This window comes from Lissotriton helveticus, chromosome 3_1 (genome assembly GCF_964261635.1).
Source record: "Lissotriton helveticus chromosome 3_1, aLisHel1.1, whole genome shotgun sequence".
Lineage (NCBI taxonomy): Eukaryota > Metazoa > Chordata > Amphibia > Caudata > Salamandridae > Lissotriton > Lissotriton helveticus.
In genome coordinates, this window is record NC_136061.1 from 1,068,383,170 (window position 1) to 1,068,404,945 (window position 21,776).

The 21,776-nt window shown below is 44.2% G+C and overlaps 1 protein-coding gene across 1 annotated transcript in view; it reads left to right on the top strand.

Moving 5' to 3' along the window:
* The window catches only part of TTC21B (tetratricopeptide repeat domain 21B), a 557,120-nt gene that overhangs the window by 406,604 nt on the left and 128,740 nt on the right, over window positions 1–21,776 (top strand). Inside the window, exons 23-25 of the mRNA XM_078683845.1 lie at window positions 7,827–7,977; window positions 16,369–16,530; window positions 19,115–19,310. Of these exons, the coding sequence (XP_078539971.1) occupies window positions 7,827–7,977; window positions 16,369–16,530; window positions 19,115–19,310 (509 nt within the window). The remainder of the gene's footprint in view (window positions 1–7,826; window positions 7,978–16,368; window positions 16,531–19,114; window positions 19,311–21,776) is intronic.

A 21,776-nucleotide genomic window follows, 5' to 3' on the forward strand; every position in this document is an offset into this window, starting at 1 on the left:
GCTCGAGCGGACGGTACGGGCGTTATAGGCGTGAACAGGGAAAGCGTCTCGGTTAGGCCGCGGGCATATCAAGGGCATTTGGGGGTCGTGCGTGGGTGAGAGGTACGTTCTTTGTAGTGGGCTTTTTCCTGGCGGACAGGCTCTGGGGGGTGACGCACTGTGTGGAGGACTTCTCCCTGGGCGCCAGAGAGGACGCACGGTCCCATGTCGGTGTGGTCATTTTCCGTAGTGAGCTCGACTCCATGGTCAGGGAGCACGCCCGCCAGAGGACAGGGGGGTCGCAACGCGCGGTGGGGTCTGACGCGGAACGGTGACGCAGCCATGTGGGGGGCAGCGGGGTATGGTAGGTGACGGGGGTGTTGGGGGCACTGCGGCAGGGGTGTTTTCCTGGCGGTCGGGCTCCGGTGTGGGACGCACCATCCGGAGGGCTTCTCTCTGGTGGGACGGCCGGTGTCGGCGGACTGCCTGCAGGCGCTGGGCGGCTTCCCAGGCCTTGTGTTGACAGGGGGCGCCCTGGGCGCCGGAGAGAGGGCACGGCCCCGGTTCAGTGCGGTTATACTTTGTAGGGAGCTCGATTCCGCGACCTGGAAGCACGCCCCGGGGGTGACGTTGACTGAGGGCATGGCCCTATACATTTAGTGACGGAGGGCATGGCCCTATGCATTGGTGACGGAGGGCATGGCCCTATGCATTGGTGACGGAGGGCATGGCCCTAGGCATTGGTGACGAGGGCATGGCCCTATGCGTTGGTGACGAGGGCATGGCCCTATGCATTGGTGACGAGGGCATGGCCCTGTGCAGTGGTGACGAGGGCATGGCCCTATGCATTGGTGACGGAGGGCATGGCCCTATACGTTGGTGACGGAGGGCATGGCCCTATACGCTGGTGACGGAGGGCATGGCCCTATACATTGGTGACGGAGGGCATGGCCCTATACATTGGTGACGGAGGGCATGGCCCTGTACGTGGTGACGGAGGGCATGGCCCTATACGTGGTGACGGAGGGCATGGCCTTATACATTGGGACGGAGGACATGGCCCTCTGGTTAGGGGGGAGGACCTGCCGGTGGTACGAAGGCATTGACCTGACAGCACTGTGTTTGAGGGGGGTCCGCGGCACGCCATATGGTTAGGGGTGTGGTCCTGCCGGCTGGGTCATGCGGCACGTCCCGGGTTTAAGCGATGGGGAGTCCTAGGGGGGGGTCGAGGACCGTTAGCACGTCCCTCGAGTGGCGGTTCTTCCTAATATATGGGGGAAGAGTAGGAGAACTGTTTGGATTATCGGGGGTAGGTCAAGCACAATAAAGTATTTAGCCAGGTGGAGTGGCAAATTGACGTTATGCTAATTGTTACTGTTTGTGGATGTGGGAATCAGTTAGGGGAGGGGGTGGGGGTAAGTCAGGAAATTACATATTTATGAGGTTTAGATTGTGCGGCGCAGGCCAAGGATGTTATTGTGTAGGATGCACCTGCTTCCAATAAAGCGGCCTTTGTCACACCTACATTGAGTCTCGGGTCGGTGCTTTTCTCCCCCCCCCTCCCTTCCCCAATGGGCCCCAATGGGGGTCCTGGGGGGGGCGGCCGACCAAAGGGAGGCCTGCCCCGCCTGGGGGAATTTGGGGGCTGGGGAAAGGGGGGGGTGGAGCTGGCGCCGGCCGGGGACGGGTTTGGGTGTTCTAGTAGCTTTTGGGCTGGGGGGCGGGGCTTTGTTGGGCTCCTTTTGGGCTGGGTTTTGGTATCCGGCCGGGTACGCGGCAGAGACACCATTTTAAGTGTGGTGTCTCGGCCGTCGGGCGGGGGGTGGCGGATGGACATTTTTCCCCCTCCCTCCCTTCCTGGGTAATATTATAGGGGGGGGGGCCCAAGGGCAGGTATTTCTCTTTTTCGGGGGAGTTCTTTTTCAGGGGAATTGGGGTTGTCGGGGGATTTTGGGCGATGTTTTGTTGGAGGCTGGTGCAAGGGGGTTTTATGATTGGGTGGGGGTTTCGCATGTCGCTGGAGCAGGTGTGGGGTGCATTCTGCATGTAGGGGCGGTTCTTCCTAATATATGGGGGAAGAGTAGGAGAACTGTTTGGATTATCGGGGGTAGGTCAAGCACAATAAAGTATTTAGCCAGGTGGAGAGGCAAATTGACGTTATGCTAATTGTTACTGTTTGTGGATGTGGGAATCAGTTAGGGGAGGGGGTGGGGGTGAGTCAGGAAATTACATATTTATGAGGTTTAGATTGTGCGGCGCAGGCCAAGGATGTTATTGTGTAGGATGCACCTGCTTCCAATAAAGCGGCCTTTGTCACACCTACATTGAGTCTCGGGTCGGTGCTTTTCTTCCCCCCCCCTCCCTTTCCCCAATGGGCCCCAAATAGGTGGGTTCATTACCCGTGGCACAATTGATGCAATCACAACAGTTCTTAAGGACCTAGCGACGATGAAATTATCGAACCTACAGAAGAGGCTCAGGAAGATCATGGGTTGAATATTGAGGATTCTGCTATTCTGAATAATAGGGAGAAGAGTCTCACAAAAAGCCACATAGGAAGACAGAAACCCAAAAAATACTCACAGAAGACAGCAAGATCATACTAGGTCTGAACTGAGGTCTTTAGACTTGAATTCTCTGACAATGACATCCACACCAAAAGAAAAGGCAGTCCAAGGCAAAACAAAACCGAAAGCACCTCACAGGGCAATGTCGAAAGACTATTCTAAATCTTCACAAACCACCAAGCACTCGGAAAGGAGTTCAGGTGGAGGAAAGAGTTTAAAAAGGGCCACTTAACTCCGAAAAGAGGGGAGAGCTGATAGAGGACACTGAGCTAAGGGTGCTCAACTTTGAAAGGAGAAAATCTTGGCTTGAAGCAGATATGACAACACTGCTACAATGTAAGAATTTGTACAAACCCCTCAAGGGTTTTCACAGGCACACTGTTTTGATGTCTTCCAGTATTCACCCCTATTCCATGTCAGACATATCTCTCCCAACGTTTGCTCCCATAGAGTCTTCAGAGCATTTGTGGGTGTGGAAAACATAGGGGCCAGAGCTCTGTGCATGTAAGTCATCACCTTTCGCTGTATCCCCTATGTTAGTAAACTTGGCAGAGCTGCCAGCCCTTTGGTCCTGACACCCGCTCTCATTATGTTTCATTGATCGATTTCAGCAATGTCCTGTACATCAGGAATTAGCCTAAGTGTAACTGATAATCCTCTTTAAGATTATGAAATGTGACAAGCTGGCCACTGCTATATAAACCACCCATTGTGGTCATCACAGCTTGATGCCATGATTGGATGTAGTGTCCTATCTGCCACCACCACCAGCTCTTGTGTTGCTTATTGTGGGAGGTCTGCGGAGTATGGAGCATTTGTTCCCAATTTCTCTGAGTAAGTGTCCCAGGAGGTTTTGAATGTTCTCAACACCCTGTGGTAGGGCTGTTTAGGCCTCGCCGTATTGTATAATACTCTCAGAAGGTACCCCTCTCCCAGGAGATGCACAATATCTAGTAATTTGAGATCAATGTCTATCGCACCCTCCAGACCAGCTAAGCTACAATTTAATAGGTCTCTAGGTTTGGCACCCCTGCTCTGACCCCGTCCAAATGGTGCATGATATTTTCTGTCAAGTGACACTTTTACAGGGCTCCGCATATTAGTTCTAAAACATAGTTCTCAGTTATGGGAAAAAATCAAGTTTAGTGTGGTCTATCTGGAGCCCCAGATGGTTAAATGTAAAAGGTTACACACAAGGAGATGATGAACGGAGCGCTGAAACTTTTCAGACACTCACCCCCAGTCACAGATCTGGGTTGAATCCATCACCTTTCTTTAGCTCACTTCGCCTCCCCAGTTCAGACACAGCTATATGCTAGGATTGTATGAAGTGAATAGGACCAATAGGGGAGTTTGACTTTGTCATTGATGTAGGTTCCTTATGCCTCCTCTCTTCACTTGCATTGTGACATAGGGTACTTGACATGTGCACTGCATAGCTGCCAAATAGGAAGCCTAAGACTTCAGTTGCATTTTTTCCGAATATCTTTATCTTTATTTATTTGATGAAGAGCAAAGAATTTTCAATTTTCATCCAAGCGAAGAAAAAGTTGAAACTACAGAGCTTTTCAAAAAGTTGAAAATAATAATAATAATGTTGACCGACCCTCTCCCCTCCCCCATCAGTTTGTCAACATTTGCAGAATTTGGAAACAAGAAAAAGTCTTGGCGGCTTTATGCATGTTAATGGAATAAAAATGCATCTGTAGATTAACAGTACATAATCTAATTCATAAATATATAGTCTTACAACGATTCACTTAGTCCGGATTTGCTTACTCTTCTTTTAAAGATGCTCTTATGTACCTAATGAGATACTTTAAGAACTTTTTGACAAACCTTGCTGTTCCGCATGGACACAGAAAATAGTACATGATTCCCCAACGTAAATCGTACTGGCAAAGGAGACTACTGGGGTTGCTGGAATTTCTGAGATTTCGTTTTTTAGGTCTCGCTTAGCGTTGCAGCGAGCATGCGCTGCTCGCTCTGCGAGACATATTGTGTTAGAGGAGATTCCAAAAGTGGGCTTGAAGTCCCGCCCATTACTTTCATTGACTGGCGTTGTCGTTTATGGAAAACGGTGGCATCCAATTGGAAATAAGGCTTATTTGTTACCACCCTGTCTCCTTTTCGGACTGCCCATCCGAACTCGATGGTTTGCTTCACGGCTGTCGTGAAGGTATTTCTTATCTCTAGGAGGCGTCTACTGACGGATCATGTTTCTAAAGTATTTGTTTTATTTTTTGGATCCTGGCTTGCACGCTCGTAATGTGCTCTCGGGCAACCTCTCCTCACTTCAGCCTTCGCCTCGGAGCACAAGTCCGCTCAGGGAGCCTCTCCTCGCTTTAGCCCCACACCCGCCGCCTTGGAGCACACGTCCGCAAAGTCCACTTTACATAAATGTTAGAAAAGTGATTTCAGGCTATGCGAGCCTGTGCGGGTGAGCAAACTCCCCAGCGCGTTTCTAACAAAGCTCAAAGAAAAGCGTGGACTGTGATGGGAAATATTCACCTGTACCCAAGATTACCTCCTTTAAAGCAAGGGCATGCACAGCGGTTTGGGGCAAAATACGATCATTCCTGAAGTTTGGCACATCTAAAAAGAAAACATGCAGGCCACCTCTATCCAGCAGGCCCTGTTAGCTTACTGTAGTACAGTGTGGCTCTACAAATGACAAGGCCCCTTGATTGACGCCAAATGTCTAGACGGCAGGAATGGCGGCCGCCTGGCTTACGACGGGCAGTTATGAGTAATCGATCGCTGCACTGTTAGCATGGGATTACATGGTTTTGTGGCATTTTACTTGTTCATGTTGTTGTCGGAGCAATTTGCACATGGTCTTACTTGCAGCAACTACGCACCTTTGGCCATACCAATGGCCGGGCAGTGCAGGCCCCTGGGCGACAATGTTAGGTAATTAAGTACAAAGGATGTTAAATTGCTGTTAATGCTTATAATGTTTTCTAAATGCAAAATAAGATTTGAACCGCTTTACAATGTTTTGTTACCTTATGAGCTCGGGCGTTTACCCTAACTCGTTACAGGGTTGTGTGGAGTTGACACAGTGGCAGATTTGATCCCCACTCGGCTCGGTTAATTTTCTGCAGATGCGGTAACGTCAGGACGATACTCCCCTGCCCTAAATTGTCTTGCCCAAAATCTTTAGCCAAGTGTCCGTGCGAGAGAAGGGCTGCCGCCTCGCACGGTGCTGCTCATTTATGTCGAGTTTATTGCATGGACTTAAGTTAAGGGGCAAGCCCAAGTCAATGGATACATGGCTTCGGGGCAGGTAAATTTTTGAGGAACGTTTATTTTATGGCTGTTGCGAAAAAATGGGAGCCTGAGGCTGGGGGACGCACATGTGGGTCAGCCAGCCACTTATCAGGTTACGCCGAGTACTTTACTTCGTTTGTCTTTGCTTTGTTTCATTTATGAGGTAGCGCATAACATGGCCACCTCCCACGTGCTGCGCGTTTGTGGGTGGTTGTTTGCAGCTCTTGGGTGTGTGGGTCGGACGCATAAAAAAATGTTTTTTAGTGCTGGGGGGCAGTATGTTACCGCAAGATTTTAATTATTTTGTCCCGCTTCTCTGTACACGAAGCTCTCAACAGCAGGGGTCGTCCCTGTCTGCAAACGACAAAAGCAGGCGATTGCTGGTGGCATGTGGCTCATTGACATTTATATACAACAGTGGCACGTTAGTGGAAGAGCTCTTGTGCTGTGTATTCAACTCTCAGAAACCTGGCACTGGAATATAATGTCTCTGGTAAATGCACACTCCGACCACCACCGAACGTATTTGTTCTGAATGTACCTGTTTTTGAAGAACTAAGGATGCTTAATATGTCTCGTGCTCTTCTCGCTGGGCATCGGTGGGTAACCCGAGGGAGGGAAGAAGGAAGAAGGCAGGGACGGACGAAGGGAGGGAGATGCACAAAAAGTGAAAGTTGGAACAAAAACAAGGCAAAGTGCTTTTCTGTTACTTGTTTTCAGTATCATCCATTCCAGAGTTGCTAAGAACAGGACTTTTCCAGGGCGCGCAGCTACCTTCAATTTACCCGCCTTCACTCATCCCGTCCAGTCATGTGGTTTTCACTGCAACGGAAATGCTTTGTATCAGGGGCTTCCACGATTCCACGTGGGGTGAGGGGGAGCAGTATCCTAAAATGAATGTTTTGATGTCACACTGCCCGCAGGTTAGTGTAAACCAAATTACGCGCGTTCTCTGTCGGCCGGTCTGGGGCAGTGAGACAGTAACACACTTTTGTTGGAAGAACCAATAAAGAACACTGCAAAAAAGAACTCTACACTGGTGTAAATGCAATAGGTTTCGCATTTAAACTTTTTTTAAGCAATTGCCATATTAAATTACAATGCATTATATTTATGTTTTACAAAAGAAAAACAAAAAACAATATAATTTACAATGTTAATAGCTCAAAATAATGTCAGTGCGAGACCTATTGCATTGTAAATGCTTGTTACATTTACTTGGAGGAAGAGCATGTCCGTTTCCAGAGCTATAATATCAGCTTTACATTATATGTAATAATCCTCCCCAGATTCCGGGGAGTTTAAGAGATTTTTGCCTGGGCCGAGATACATTTTTTGTGCCTCCTCACTCATTCCCGTTTGAGCACACAGAGTTCCAGGTTCTGAGTCTGTTTGAAGCACAAGAGGACCAATATAAACCCAGAACTGTGTCACGTCGCTCAATTAATAACACAGCCTTCAGGAAACCTATTTTAATTATGCTTTTAGTCTTAAAATGGAAAATGCGTACCTTCAGTAGTATATTTGATAATAAGTAGAAAACTGCAAAACCAAACCTAGAAATGTGAATTGTTATACTCAACATTGCCAGAAACAGTCTTCAGCTACTGTATGGACCAACCCAATGCAGACTTGGTACTCTTGCTTAATGTATCGATGCTTTCTTGGTAATACGGTACTGATTTCTACCACAGTACTACCCTGGGTAATATTTCCTTCCTTTTAATTTTGTTCTTTTGCCTTATTGACTTGTTGTATTTAGTTGCTCTGTCTTTGTGTTGTTGTACTGGTTGTATACTGCAGCTGTGTATTTGAATGTGTCACTTGTCACTTATCTGCATGAGCCCTTTGTCATGTTTGCTTAAAATGTGGACACTTTATTGGTGGTGGCCGAGGAGCAAGCAACGTACTGCCTGGTACTGACACAATTCAGTATTTAGTATGAATATATGCATAGTACACACTTGGTAATTAATATAAATATTAAAAATTAATTATTTGTTCTAGATAACTATGCTACTCTATCACGGTTAATTGACCTGCTCAGAAGAGCTGGGAAGCTTGAAGAAGTACCGAGATTCCTCGATTTAGCGGAGAAATATTCCTCACGAGCAAAACTGGAACCGGGATTTCACTATTGTAAAGGACTGTATCTGTGGTAAGGAAATGTATCCTGCATGTCAAAGCCTCAAGTATATAACCTTTAGTGTAAACTGAACTACGTAGTACACAGTCATCCTAACAAAACATCAGCAGTCATATTGTGCCCTCCATGTTAGTGTCTTTCAACATGTTAAAAAAATACTTGCGGAAGCTATTACCCTGACATTTGGAATTCCCAACTTAGATCCCATGGTCATCTCCTTCACATGGCGGGGCAGCCTGAAATATTACCCCCTATTTAACCGTTGACCGTACACTCAGGATACATATCTGTAGGTCTATAAATGTATCAATCGTTGTTTCTCTTTACTACATGTACATTTTCTCCCTTTATAGATAGTCTCTATCTCTTGCATAAAAGCACTGTAGCACTCTTGGATACGGTCAAGATTGTGCTGCACAAAAAGTCAAATAAATAAAATGTCACTGAGATTTATGCATTCAGGGAAACTAAACATTATTCTGTCATGCATAAGATGATCTATATCAACCAGTGTAAAAAAAAAAGCTTCTTACTGTTCCATACTCAATCTTTGGTATTCAGTTCCAACACTATTCCATAGGTTGTGGCACAGAGTAGGTCCCCTACTTTGTCATTGTAGAACAGCAGGCTCCATGTAAATCTGTCTACTGATGGCAGTTTCAGCACTGTATTTAGAATCTCACTATCAGTAGTGAAGTCCTTAGATGTCACCTACCAGACAGTACCTGGATGGTCAATTGCGAGATATCTTGTTAAGTTACGGTCGGACTTGAAGCCTGCCCGTTTCTTACAATTGGCTGGCTTCATTGCCACACTCATTTGCTTGCTTATTATTTGTTAGAGTGCGTGGACTGTTCATTTGTTTGTGCCTCCACTGAAGCATGGACGGATTACTGTGTACTTGCACTGCTCACACTTTCAATCACTATTTCTTTCTTGTTTAAGCACGATACTAAAGTACATATGTTTTCTGCCATCTCCCAAGTGTGCTTCTCTTCCCTTCTCCATGGTTTTCTCTCGCCTGTGTGCTTTCCCCCTGCCTCCCTCCATGAAGCACTTGCCCTTCTGTGTCCTCCCTGCCCCCAGCAAATGTTTCTTACTTGGCCGTCTGCTTCCAACCCCTGCCAGCTCCAAATCCTCTCTCCCTCACCTGTTTGCTTTTCTCCCCCAACCTTTGCTCTCCATGTTGCTCTCCTGCTTGACTGTTTGCTTCCCCTCCCCTGTGCCTTAAGTGTTGCTTTCCCTTACCCACACACTTTTTTGGTATTTCTGGACCCCATGTTTCTTCAACCCCCTCTTGTTTTGCCCTCTGTTGCTTCTGCTCCCCTCTGCCTGTGTTGCTACCCCCACACTCCCCCCCCCACACCAAAAAAACACTTTCAAATGGGTTTTTCTATTTGTTTTCAAGACGGCGTCACTCTGACCTTGATCAAAGTTACGTGTTCCTCTGAGTCGCAACCCTTTACCACGTGCTGGGCTTGACGCTCTGGTGGTTCCCCTCCAAAACTTTGCCTTCACCCTCCCGATTTCTGCACCAGTTTTTGTTGACTTTTAAGACTCTGCACTTTACCACTGCTAACCAGTGCTAAAGTACTTATTCTCACACCCTAAAACATGGCAACTTTAGCTTACACTTGATTGGCATATATAAGTTACTTGTTGATCCCTCGTAAACCGGTAAATCAAATACCCAGGACTGGTAAATTAAATGCAACTAGTGGGCCTGCTGCACTTATTGTGCCACCCGTTTACGTAGCCCCTTAAAACATGGCCCATACCTGACATTACAGCTAGTATGCAGTGTTAAAATACTAGTTCAACTTGCAAAATAAACCCTTTGCCAGGTCTAAAACTCCCTTTCTAGTACATATGTCACCCATAAGGAAGACCCTAAACACCCCATAGGGCAAAGTGAATTGTATTTAAAAAGTTGGACATGTACCTTTAAGTTTTACATGTCCTGGTAGTGAAAATCTCACCAGTTTGTTTTTCACTACTGTGAGGACCACCTCTCCCATAGGATAACAATGGGTTGCCATATTACATATAATAAGTTCTAACTTTTGTTTATTAGCAGGTAGAGAGATCATGTTTAAGGAATTGTAATTTAATATCCTCTTTATTTCTAAAGCTCGATTTTAAGTCAGTTAGGAAAATACTACTTTTAGAAAGTTGTCATTTTCTTCTCCTAACCATTTGGTGCCTGCAGCTTGTTTCCTGAGTCACATGACTAGGTATAATTGACAGTTGGCATTTGTGTCTTGCTCCCGGACAGCCATACAATAGAGAGATTGGTTGTTGCTATGATGGGCAGTTCAAGCAGTATTGGGAGGTAAAGCTGTACACAGCCCCACTTGAAAGTCCCTGCCTTAGCTCACACACAAAGAATTTCACACTAGTCTATTATGACCCCAGACAGACTGGGACCAGGGCAAGAAAATAGGACATTCAAGAAACTTCTATGTGGGAAAACTACAAAAGTTTCTTCCACTTTAAAGCTGGCCATAGGGATTAAATCAGGACCCTCAGACCCACTCTTCAGTTAACTTCTGGACCAGCTGCAGTACTTTCAGAGGCCTACTGTGCTGCCTCACACCTGCTTTCCTGCTTGAATTCAAGGCTTCCAGAGTGACTCAAGTGCCTCCTGCTCAGAGCCTCGAGGACAGAAAAGGCTTCAACCATTTTGAACCCACTCCTGGAACCCAGCCTGAGTCAGTTGTAACACTCCAAGTGGTATCCCTCTAGTAGTTGGCCCTTTGGAAATGGTGCTAAGGGTTCCCAGATAGCTCAAATCCAAAACTTAAGGCTTGAATAATTTTTTGCCAAAAAGTGCTCTGAGAACTGAGAGGAGACCCGGACCTACCTGCTCTCCGATCTGCCCAATGTGCATTGCTGATTCGCCTGCCATTGAGGCAGCTTCCGCCTCGTTTTTCTCCACAGCAGCAAATATTTTTCAACAGCTCCTCGCAGAAGGAGTATTCAGCCTCATCGAGCCCTCGTTGGCTATAGTCTGCAGCTTCATCCTGCTGGAGATTTTCAACTTCCATAAAAGAGACTAAGGGCCTAATTTCGATCTCGGTGAATGGGTTACTCTGTCACAATGGTGACGTATATCCCGTTTACCGAAATATAAATCCTATGGGATATAATGGGATTTATACTTCGGCAAAGGGATATCCTTCACCGTTGTGGCGGACTAACCCGTCCTTTAAGATCTAAATCAGGCCATGAGTCCGAACATAGAAATATTCATTGCCATGGTCTAATCCACTTCTAGTATTAAACCGCACTTCAGTGTGGTTGGCCATAACTTTCGACTTTGCCCTGGTCTCGCGCTGTTAGAGGTCCGCGGTTGGCGCTTTGATCTTTTAGGTGCTATTTTTCACTTTAAACTTAAAACATTAATATCTCCAGTTCTACTGATAGAATTTCTGTCTTTCTGGTGTCGAATAATTTATTAAAATTTAATCTGTTTTTCAAAAGTTTGTGGGGATTTTATTTTTATTTTGGGTTCTCATTTTCTTATTGTTTAATTGCTGCATAAATACTTTATACATTGCTTCTAAGTTAAGGTTGACTGCGTTTGTGCTAAGCAACCAGAGGGTTAAGCACAGGTTAATTAAGTAACTTTTTGTGATTCACCCTATAACGGTTTGTGGTTATTGCATGAGTAGGTTTTCACCTCCCTCAACCAACAACGCAGTTTCTCAAATCTACTTTCTGATTTGTAGACACTGTCTCTACCTCCCGGTAGGGCACAGGTTATTAATGCACTATTCAGCACATACTCAGACAATGGGGGCTATTATGCTGGAGGTGAGATTGCTCAACTGAACTTAGAGGAACATCTGTATGAGGATCTCCAGGATGCCAGTGGTTTAAATACCTCCCCAGGCCTATTTCTCTTTCTCCTTCAGGAACTGCCACAGAAGAGATTGCCTTCTTTGCTGTGATTATGTGAAGGGCGGTGGAGGCCCTTGATCTTCACCGTCCCACTCAGGAGGTTAACAGCAATGCTCTGATGGATGTGTTATATACTGACCAGTTGACTTCTGAGCCCCTCCTTACCTTTAATGAAGCTTTCACAGATATGATGTTGGGTACTTTGACCAAACCGTGCTCCTACCCACCTATGGATCAAAAGATCGCCTGGTGCCCTCACCCTGCTGCAGGTGCCCTACCTTCCTCAACACCCTAATCCTTAAAGCATTGTGGTATAGGTTTTGGCCAGCTGATTGAACCCAAACTCTTTTCCCACTACTCCCTCTAAAAGAGAATTTGAGTTGGAGACCTTTGGCTAGAGGGTTTTTTTCTCTACAAGCTTAGCTCTTTGTTGCATGAACACCATCTGTTTGCTAGGCTATTATTTTCAACCTAGTGGGACTCCAAGGCCCAAGTGTTGCCCATGGTTCTGGTTCAGTACTATTGTGGCTACTCCCGAAAATACATGAGTGCGATGCACTGGATTTTCAGTAGACATTCAGACCCTTCTTGTGGACATGTAATTCAATGGTTCCCAACTTTGTGGAGGTAATCTGACCGCTTTAAAGTTAGCAGGTCTGCAGTGCACTCCTTTGGCCTTTCTCCTCATCAGAAACATCAGCAGTTTCACCCCTTCGAGGCTTTGTTAGTGGCTCCCAATACACCCATGAGCCCCCACAGGTGCAACCTAACCGAAAGGGCACAGCAACAGGAGGTTGTCCAGTCTTCCACAACCACAGCTGCTGCTCCCTCCAAACCTCTTAAGCGTGCCCTTGTCTGCGCAAAGTCACCCTGTCAGAGGCAGCATCTGACACTTTCTGCCAGGGTGGCAGGCGATAACTTTAGAAAGGTGGGTCCTGCAAATTGTTCCACTGGATTATTCTATACCATTTCTCAAAACCCCCCTGCGTCTATACTCATTATAGTTGAAAAGGACAATCTGTCCTTTTGGCAGCAGGACACATAGGCATTTTTGGCCAAGTGAGCAATAGAGATGGTCCTTGCACTAGACGTTGATCGCCATTGTAATTCCTGCTACTTGGTGATGCCGAAAAAGAACGGGGTCTCTGTCTCATATTAGTCCTTCGTCCTCTCAATGCCTTTCTGAAAAAGTAAAAGTTAAAGATGCTCACCCTGGTCCAGGTCTTGTTTACCCTGGAGACTGGGTGTAGAGTTTGGTCTGCTGGACGCTTATTTTCATATCCCCACACTGCAGGAGGTAGGCCACGATCATTTAAAGTTTGCGGTGCTGCCCTTTTGTCAAAACCCAAAGTGTGCTAGTAAGACCAAAGTGATGGTGAGGGTTACAGCTCACCTTCAGAGGTCAAGGGTTCTAGTCTTCCCATACCTCCGTGGTTAGCTGTTGAAGGCAAACTCATCCCAGGTAGTCGTCTCCCACTTCCAGGCTACAGCAAACCTCCTAACATCAGTAAAGTTCACTATCAACATACCAGTGTTACACCTGACTCTTTCACAGAAGCTCCTGTTCATCTGAGCCATTCTGGAAACAGTGGATTTTTGGGTCTATGCCCTGTAGAAGAGAGTCCAGAATATTCAAGCTTTGACCCGATGTTTCAACCTCAGTCCTGGATCCCAGTGAAGATGACCTTGAGGCTGATGCGACTGATAACTTCCTGCTGGTCAAGATCTCCAGATGGCATATACAGGCTCTGCAGTGGAATCTGACGTCCCAGTGGGCTCCGCACTCGTGGAAGCTTTGTGATCTGGTCTAGATTCTGGAGGCGACTGCAAAAGATCTGCAGTGGTGGCAGCTGGACCGAGACTGGGTTAACAAGCAGACCCCTTGTCGCTCAGCGGGTTCCTTAAATGCCCGAAGGCGAAAACTAACCGGGCGATGCCTTTTGGATCATGAAAGGCAGTTACTACATCCAGAGGTGGCACAGGGTCTTTTCTGCTAATAAGGAAAACTCTGGCTCGATCTTTTCACCACCGCTGAGAATGTTCACTGTTAGCACTATTGTACGTTGGAGTTTCCAAGGTGTGTCACACTCTGAGAGGAGTTCCATGTAGAGTGGAACTTTGGACTCCTGTAAGCGTTTCCAGCGATACCTCTCCTGCCCTGAGTTCTGAAGATCAGGACCGACTGGGCCCAACTCACCCTAGTGGTTTCGAATTGGGAATGGTAGATTTCTGATATAGACTCTATGTAGCAGTAGATTCCTTACCAATCCTCCCACACCCCCATTCCATGAATTTGTCTCTTCACGTAAAAAGATCCCAAATTAGGACTCTGCACACTAGTCATGACCAATCTGTTTGGCTCCACGTCTGCGAAAGTTTCATGAAACAAACTGACATCAGCGTGCATCTGTGGTGCTTAGGCCCTCGCACATTTTATCTGGCGTGGAACGACATCTGTGTGAAGCTTTCAGTGCACAGGTCTAATTCTAAAAATATTCAGTCTCCAGTTTTAACACATGGGCAAGTATTGAAAATGTGGGAAATCTGCAGTTAGATATTCTCTACTAGACAAAGTGTTCCCAAAGACAAGTAACCTTACAATGACGCTACATCTATAATCTTTTATGTAGGAATGATAGCATAGAGATTAAGGTTTTATTTAGGGCCAGCAATCCTGATGAATAAAACTTACAGAATTTACAAAATCATCATGCAATGTGCTACTTGTTTCGGTTAGGTGAGCTTCCAAATTTCTAAGATCCAGACAATGATCTGATCTTGCCTAATAGTGCCTATCACATAAATGAAATTTCACAAATTAAATAGCTTTATAGCTTAATCAGAGCCACCTAATGTATATTTCAAAGGTACCTAGATGAACATTTTAAATTGAAAGCCTTGTCCAACAATTTAGAGGTGACTTTTCAATTATATAACTATTAACCAATAACCGAATTAAAGTTTCACAACATTACACATTCATCTAATTTACAAATTCTACATTACATCAATGAACAATATAATTGCATTTTTCAACTGAAAGCTAATACATCCTGCTAATAAAAATGAATGTTTTGTATTCAATCTCCTTCGTCTCTAGGTTAGAAAGAAATTTCATGGCATTCCTTCACATGTTTTAAGATCAGATGTAGGAAAGTCTTCCTCATAATAACTTTCATGCAAGGACGAAGAAAATGCTATCAGTTTCAATAAATAACCAGCTCATAAACTAAAATGGAGGTGTTATTTTTAATATGTTGGGCCAACACCATAGATTTCTTGTGCTCTAGATAGAGTAGGTCTTCGGCTATGTTTAACTCCTATCTTTTATCACAAATTCTTGCTTTGTATAATGGAGGGGGAGTAGGCTCAATTCACACCTTGCCTTGTTTCACCACAAATTGAATAAATATTATCTCTGACCATTATGCTCTGAAGAAGTCTACCGTCCTTAAAACACTTCAACAGGTTACCCCTATCTCACCACATTCACCTGACTCTTTCTTTCAGATCATTTTAATCAATATGCTTTAGGCCAAAGCTTCAGTATGTGAAATCTCACAATGCTATTCGCACAAGACAGAAGACCAGGCTGCATCTTGCCTCTAGTTTCTCCACATGCACCCTGTCCTGCGCAGTGTCCATCTCCATGATTGGAGGTTGAGCGGCAACAGTTCCGAGTGCTTTTGAACTTCTTCCAGAAGTGGTTGATGTTACATTGGCAGCCAGCCATCCCTCGGCCAAAATCTGTATATGCCTGCTGTAGGAATACTTTTTTGGCAAGCAAGAAGTAAATGCTATCAGCTACAATAAATACACAGTTCACAAAAAAGAAGTGGCTCTGTGCCATAAAGAATCCAGCGATCAAAGGAACAATTTACGCTAAATATGGATAATAATATCCTAGCAAGACCATAGTTGTAATGAGCTTTTTATACTTAAGCTGTAGATTTATTCAGTGAGTAACCTGCCTGCACCCATCATATATGGCAAAGTCCTGTAAGTTTTACCTTTAGCTGAGTCAAGCAAAAATTGTACTTGAACATCAGTTAAATTACAGGACGTGTAATCCTGTCGATATGCTGTGCATGCTGACTCGCTTTGACTTCGCTTAGTATTACCTAGACTCTATTTCTTGCCTATCTGCTTGCTGATGGTAGTAAATCATGTGTGGTCACGTTCCTATGAAGCTCATTAGAAATTTATCTCATTCTATCCCACACCTCTATTCACCACTATTCACCACCTCTATTCAATGATTTAATCGGTCATTAATTTGGTGATGTTGTGAAGTGATGTGATGTGAAGTCATGAGCATTGCTTGGAGTTAGGAAGCTAAAGTTGTATTTTAACCAGATGCTTTTCACAACTTTTTTGTTGTTGAAACCTTTATGCCAATTTCACTGAAATTGAAAACTAATTTACATTACGGAAATCAGTGTTGGTGTTAAGAGCACCAATACTGAACTCAGGAATGTCTCATTTTTGTTTCCCATTAAGGTATACTGGAGAGCCTAATGATGCTCTCCGTCACTTTAATAAAGCTCGAAAGGACAGTGACTGGGGCCAGAATGCAGTTTATAACATGATAGAAATCTGTTTGAACCCAGATAATGAAACTATGGGTGGAGAAGTGTTTGAAAATCTCGATGGTGACATAGGGTGAGTACTACAAATCAATTTCACAATTCTAGCCACTTTTTCTTTCATAAGGTCGGAGCGGTTTGTTTGTATCATATTGTTAGTAAATGTGTAAAAACACTGGGAAGTATTTCTATATAGGTAAAGCAGCCTTGTTGATAAGTTAGTGTGTACAACTATTAAAATAATCTGGAGAAAAGAGCGTTGTGGGGTTCCACATATATGGGGACAAGATCCAGGTGTATACCTTTTAACATCCAGTACCACCTTCAATTACATTTTTTATTTTGGCTTTAGTGCTCTAAGATTTCTGTAGCTCCACATGTCTCCAGCATAATCACCTGCTCGTCTGAACTGCAGGCTTTACCGATTTGCCTTCCTACTGTTTAAACTAAATATTAATGTCATCATGAAACTTGTTCATCATGCCTTTCTTTTTTCATTTCCAAAAAGGACTCCAGTCTCTATCACAACTGCTGCTGTAATTCTAATATTGTAATTTTGAGCCCAGAATAACCAATATAATCTGTCTCATCATGATGTAAAATTACATTTGATTGCAAGTAATCACTCCAACTGAGATGTACTGTATTTTTACCTTGTGTCCTTGTCGCTGTGGTATCCAGCGGACCCATTGGAAGGCATTTACGTCTAGTTGTAGAGCAGTGGTAATGTTAAATTGCAATTTCGACTGGAATCCTACACGTCTTTTACTTATTGACTGTTCCACTCTGACATTGCTCAACAGAGATTTCTCATAAAGCAGTGTCCCCCTAATGAATTCCTTTGCAGGGACTTGCAACTGTTTGAATGAGGATTCTTGTGTACTCCGTGTTTTGGTTGGATTGTCACATTTATTGTGAATAGGATAAGGCCCATTGGGACTCACATGCCCTAAGTCATTACAAGTGGCACTCTGGTTCACAAGGACCTTTGTAGCGTGTTAAGTGCTGAGGGAATGGGGTAAGAAGTGACACCAATTTAAAGCCCTGATAAAAGATGTATTCCAATGTCGTGAGTCCTGAAACGTCGACTGTCTCCCACTTGGAAATAGATTGAGGTTCTTATACATAATAGTATCCCGGAGAAGTGGAAAATAATAAATAATCCTGTGATTACATAGTCACAGGATACCTAAAGCGGGACACTAACTCACACTATATGTTGTTGATATAAAGTTAATTCATTGTGCCATTATTTGTTACGGAATTGGGAATGCTAGCGCTATCTTTTTTGGAAAACATTATTTATTAAAGATTAAGCACAAGGAGGAGTCTGAGCTTCAAACAAAAAACATTTTAGGTAATCATAAGATGTGACTCCATTCTACCTACACATTACAGATAGTCACTCATATAAAATAGTTATGAACATCTCTTCAAATCCAAGAGAGGAGAGAAGGAAAGAGCAACATATGATTAATCAAACTAAATAAGCTCAATAAGAGCCAGCTCTCTGTCATTTCCCTTGCCTTTCTCGGGAGAATTTGTCTCTGACTAACGGCCCAGGGATAACACTCAGGTGACAAACCTCTACGACGTACCCAACGCCCTTTGGTCTAAAAAATGGGACCATCTAGCACTGGCTCCCTCTTACTTTATATAGCAACGTCTAAGCAGCCCCAGCCTGCACGAAGGAGTATTTTTCCCTTTCATCGTCTTCACTGAGCTTCAAAATTACCCTAGTCTCGCTGTAACTAGCTAAGTTGTTCATGTCTTTATTCTTTCAACTTCCAAAAGGGCTCTCGTATGGGACAGTCTCTGGTTCAGGTCATGAAACGTGAAAAGATTAAATGTTGACTCTTTCCGTACAGTATTTTTATTTTTCGCCATTGCACCTAATTCCTCATTTCAGCTGTTCTCACTACCATCATTACATTTACAGCAGTTTTTTCATACACCTGCTAACCGAATTCAGTATGTTCTTCAAACCAGAGGTAAATCCTTTAGCTTCCCCTCCACAGAATTTGAGCATTACCCCCTATATTTTGTCACTCCGTACTGTAGCACTTTTAACACTAACAACATCCTCGACCTCATTGAGAAGTACTGGGTTCCACCACCATGAACACCAACAGTTATCCTTGCTACCAGACAACGGAGACAGCGCAAAGTTGAACCACCTCGAGTGGGCCTCTTGAGGTCCAATATTTCATCCCCTGATGGAGGATTGCTCCTTCCGTGCTTGACCGCACCCTCTGATACCCATAGTACTTGAGGTTATGAGCCTGTGACATTGAGATACAGTGCTAAAGAACCATCTTGTCTCCCGAAGTCATGCCGCCAGTGCTACGTTTTTAATATTTTTTTGTTAATGAAAAGTTTATTTTACTGAAACAATAAGTCTGTATGCGTAGGTGTTCTGTGAAAAGAATGGTCTTGAGAAGGTTCTGCTTAATGGTTTCATTAAAATACCTTTACCCTGTCTCCTGAGGTGACACTGGAGCAATGCACTTTCTGCGTCCTCAAATGCATCCTTTAGTATATTCATTATGCCTGCTAGTGCTTCACAATATGGTTGATTCATAATGATTTACTCTTATGTTTATTATAGATTTGTTTCACTTGTTAAGATATTATTTTCACAAAAATATTTGTTTTTATAGAAATTCAACAGAGAAACAAGAATCAGTTCAGTTAGCGGTCAGAACGGCTGAAAAATTGCTCAAAGAACTCAAACCTCAGACAATTCATGGGCACATACAGCTTCGCATAATGGAGAATTACTGTCTGATGGCAACCAAACAGAAACCAAATGTGGAGAGAGCCTTAAGTACCTTCACAGAAGTAGCATCTGCAGAGGTTAGTGTAATCTTTTTCAGCTTTTGACTGCTAGTGGTTTTCTACTCTCTACAGGGACTCACTCCTTTTTTTTGTTTGTTTTTCCGTAGCCACCTTCTAACGGTCAGAGCCTTTTGTACAATAAAAGAAAAGCAATATGAACCCAGTGAGATATTGATTATAATAATACATATGGCATGTTGGATTTTCTTTGCCTTTTTAGCGAAGAAGGGCACTTATTTAAAAAAAAAAAATAATAATTGGGATGCCTCTCACCGAAGATTCCTCGCCTACTGAATATTCCTAAATTCAAACCAGTAGGTAGGTGGCGTTGTGTGGCTACACACCAACGTCTTTTCCGATCCGTGGTGAGCGGAGACGCATGTAACCACCAGCCATGCATGCCGACTTCTGCAACAGTGTGCGGGAAAATTTCACCTTCTAACAAACTGTTCAAGCTGTGAAAAGACTATCGCAATTAGATGTCTGTGATAGACCACATGAGGTATACTTGTTGTGCCTGGGTTCAGAGCATGATTTCAGCCCTACAGCGACCGAATGTCATACGGGACCATGAGGTGAGATTGTTTGTCCCATACATCGTAATACGCCATGCCATGCCAGGTTGAATTCAAAAGAAAGGTCCCGTTCTGTAGTTACATCAGAGTCGCAGTTGAAGTCTTGGGGTAAGTCCAAAAAGAAGTTGTTAAAGCATGAATCTACACCTTCCTGCTACTCTCTGACTCCAGAGAGGGCACACTTGCATCCATGTGCCTCCCAATCACACTCCTGATCTTCTTCGGAGCTGAATCAGACTCTAGTCCCAATGCACCCTGCATTTCTGAGTCCGTTGAAGACGTTACAGGAAATGAGGCTATTAGGGCTGCCATGTTGTGTGTTTTTGACACTTAGCCGTTGGCTGTCAGTGTTGGTGACTTTGAGGCTGCTGGGATTGTTAGCCTCCTACATCATGCTAGTGAAAAATGCTAGGTGGCATATGTAGGCTCAGAACTTCTGGTCATGAACATCTGTCCTCCAATCAAGCTGCCTCTATTAGAGGATCTTCTGTTGCAGCAGGAGAACAAGGTACCACATCCAGACCTGCACAATGTGCAGCTTTATGCTTGTAGATGGAGCTGCAGCAGTTGACCTCCTCCGGAAGTCTATGATATAATTTTGGCAACAGGGCATCCCTTTACAAAAACAGGTTACACCACTCATTGAGACATATTTGTAGCTTGGTGTGCCACCTGCCAAATTGACCTACTGCAAGCCAGGTTGTCTGAAGTTTGGTTTATTTTACCCCTGGCCCAGCAAGGACTTGCTATAGGAACTTCTAAAGGTTGTTTGTTGGCTCTTTCATCTTTTTTTTAGGTGGTATCCATTCACAAGATGAGGAATCTGTAGCTAGGTATCCATTATAAGAACACGTTTATTTACTCTCGGTAACAGCCTTCCTAATGGGTACTCTCTATCCAAAAATTCATCATCAGCCCACACACAACCCTGTTCTGTGGAATGGGCTCCTTTTCCATCTAGAATGGTTCTAATTTAGAGATATGCACACTGGTTGGGCCAGTCTTCCCATAGACTTTGCGTCTGAGGTCACAGCCAATACATCTACATGGGTGGCACTTTTATACTGTTCTGCTAGTCACCATTGGAGCAGAACGACTTCAGCATGAAGTTGCTGATGCCTCATACCAGCATGCAGGCATGCTTAGTAGAATTTTCAAGATCCAGTCTGACGCCTAAGAAATATTGACCAAGTGAGGAATATAACATTTCCCAGCTATTGTGGAGGACATTTTAATTTCTATTAAGGACAAGGATTATGTAATTTTTTTTTATTTATTCATTTTTTATTTCTCAGCAGCCTTAATCAAACATTGCAATCAAATACTTCAAATCTCACGATTCTTTGCACTAAGTCAACAGAACAACCATTAAGAGAGTCCCATATAAACGGCATCAAGGAACAGTACTTCCTCTTTCTTTGTGCGAAACATCCTGATCCGGGCATTCCTTTTAAGATTCTTGCTTTTGCTCTTTTTCTGGGAGGGGGAACGGAATATAAATTCCTGCAATATAATAACACACTTTAATGTATTTAATCGGTATTGTACTAAATGAACAATGCATTTAATAAGTCTGATAAACCTTAATAGGTAAACGTTGACATAAATTATTCAGCAATACCATGTCAATATGGATCAAAATTATACTCATCCCAAAGACTGTAGTCTTAATCCATTTAAGCCATCGCTCCCCTGATGGAGTGAGCCCCAAAGGTTGAGGTATCTACTCCAGCTTCTTGTAACACCCATCTCACCCATCGAGCGATAGTAGTTGCCTAGATCGCTTTAAAAAGTTTCTTGAGAGCTATAAATGTTGGGCCATCCCCTAAGGACGATATTTTTCGGTCATGGTCTCATACACTCTCAAGCAGCGCGCAAGGGACAATTTGGGGTGAACCTGACAGCTGGA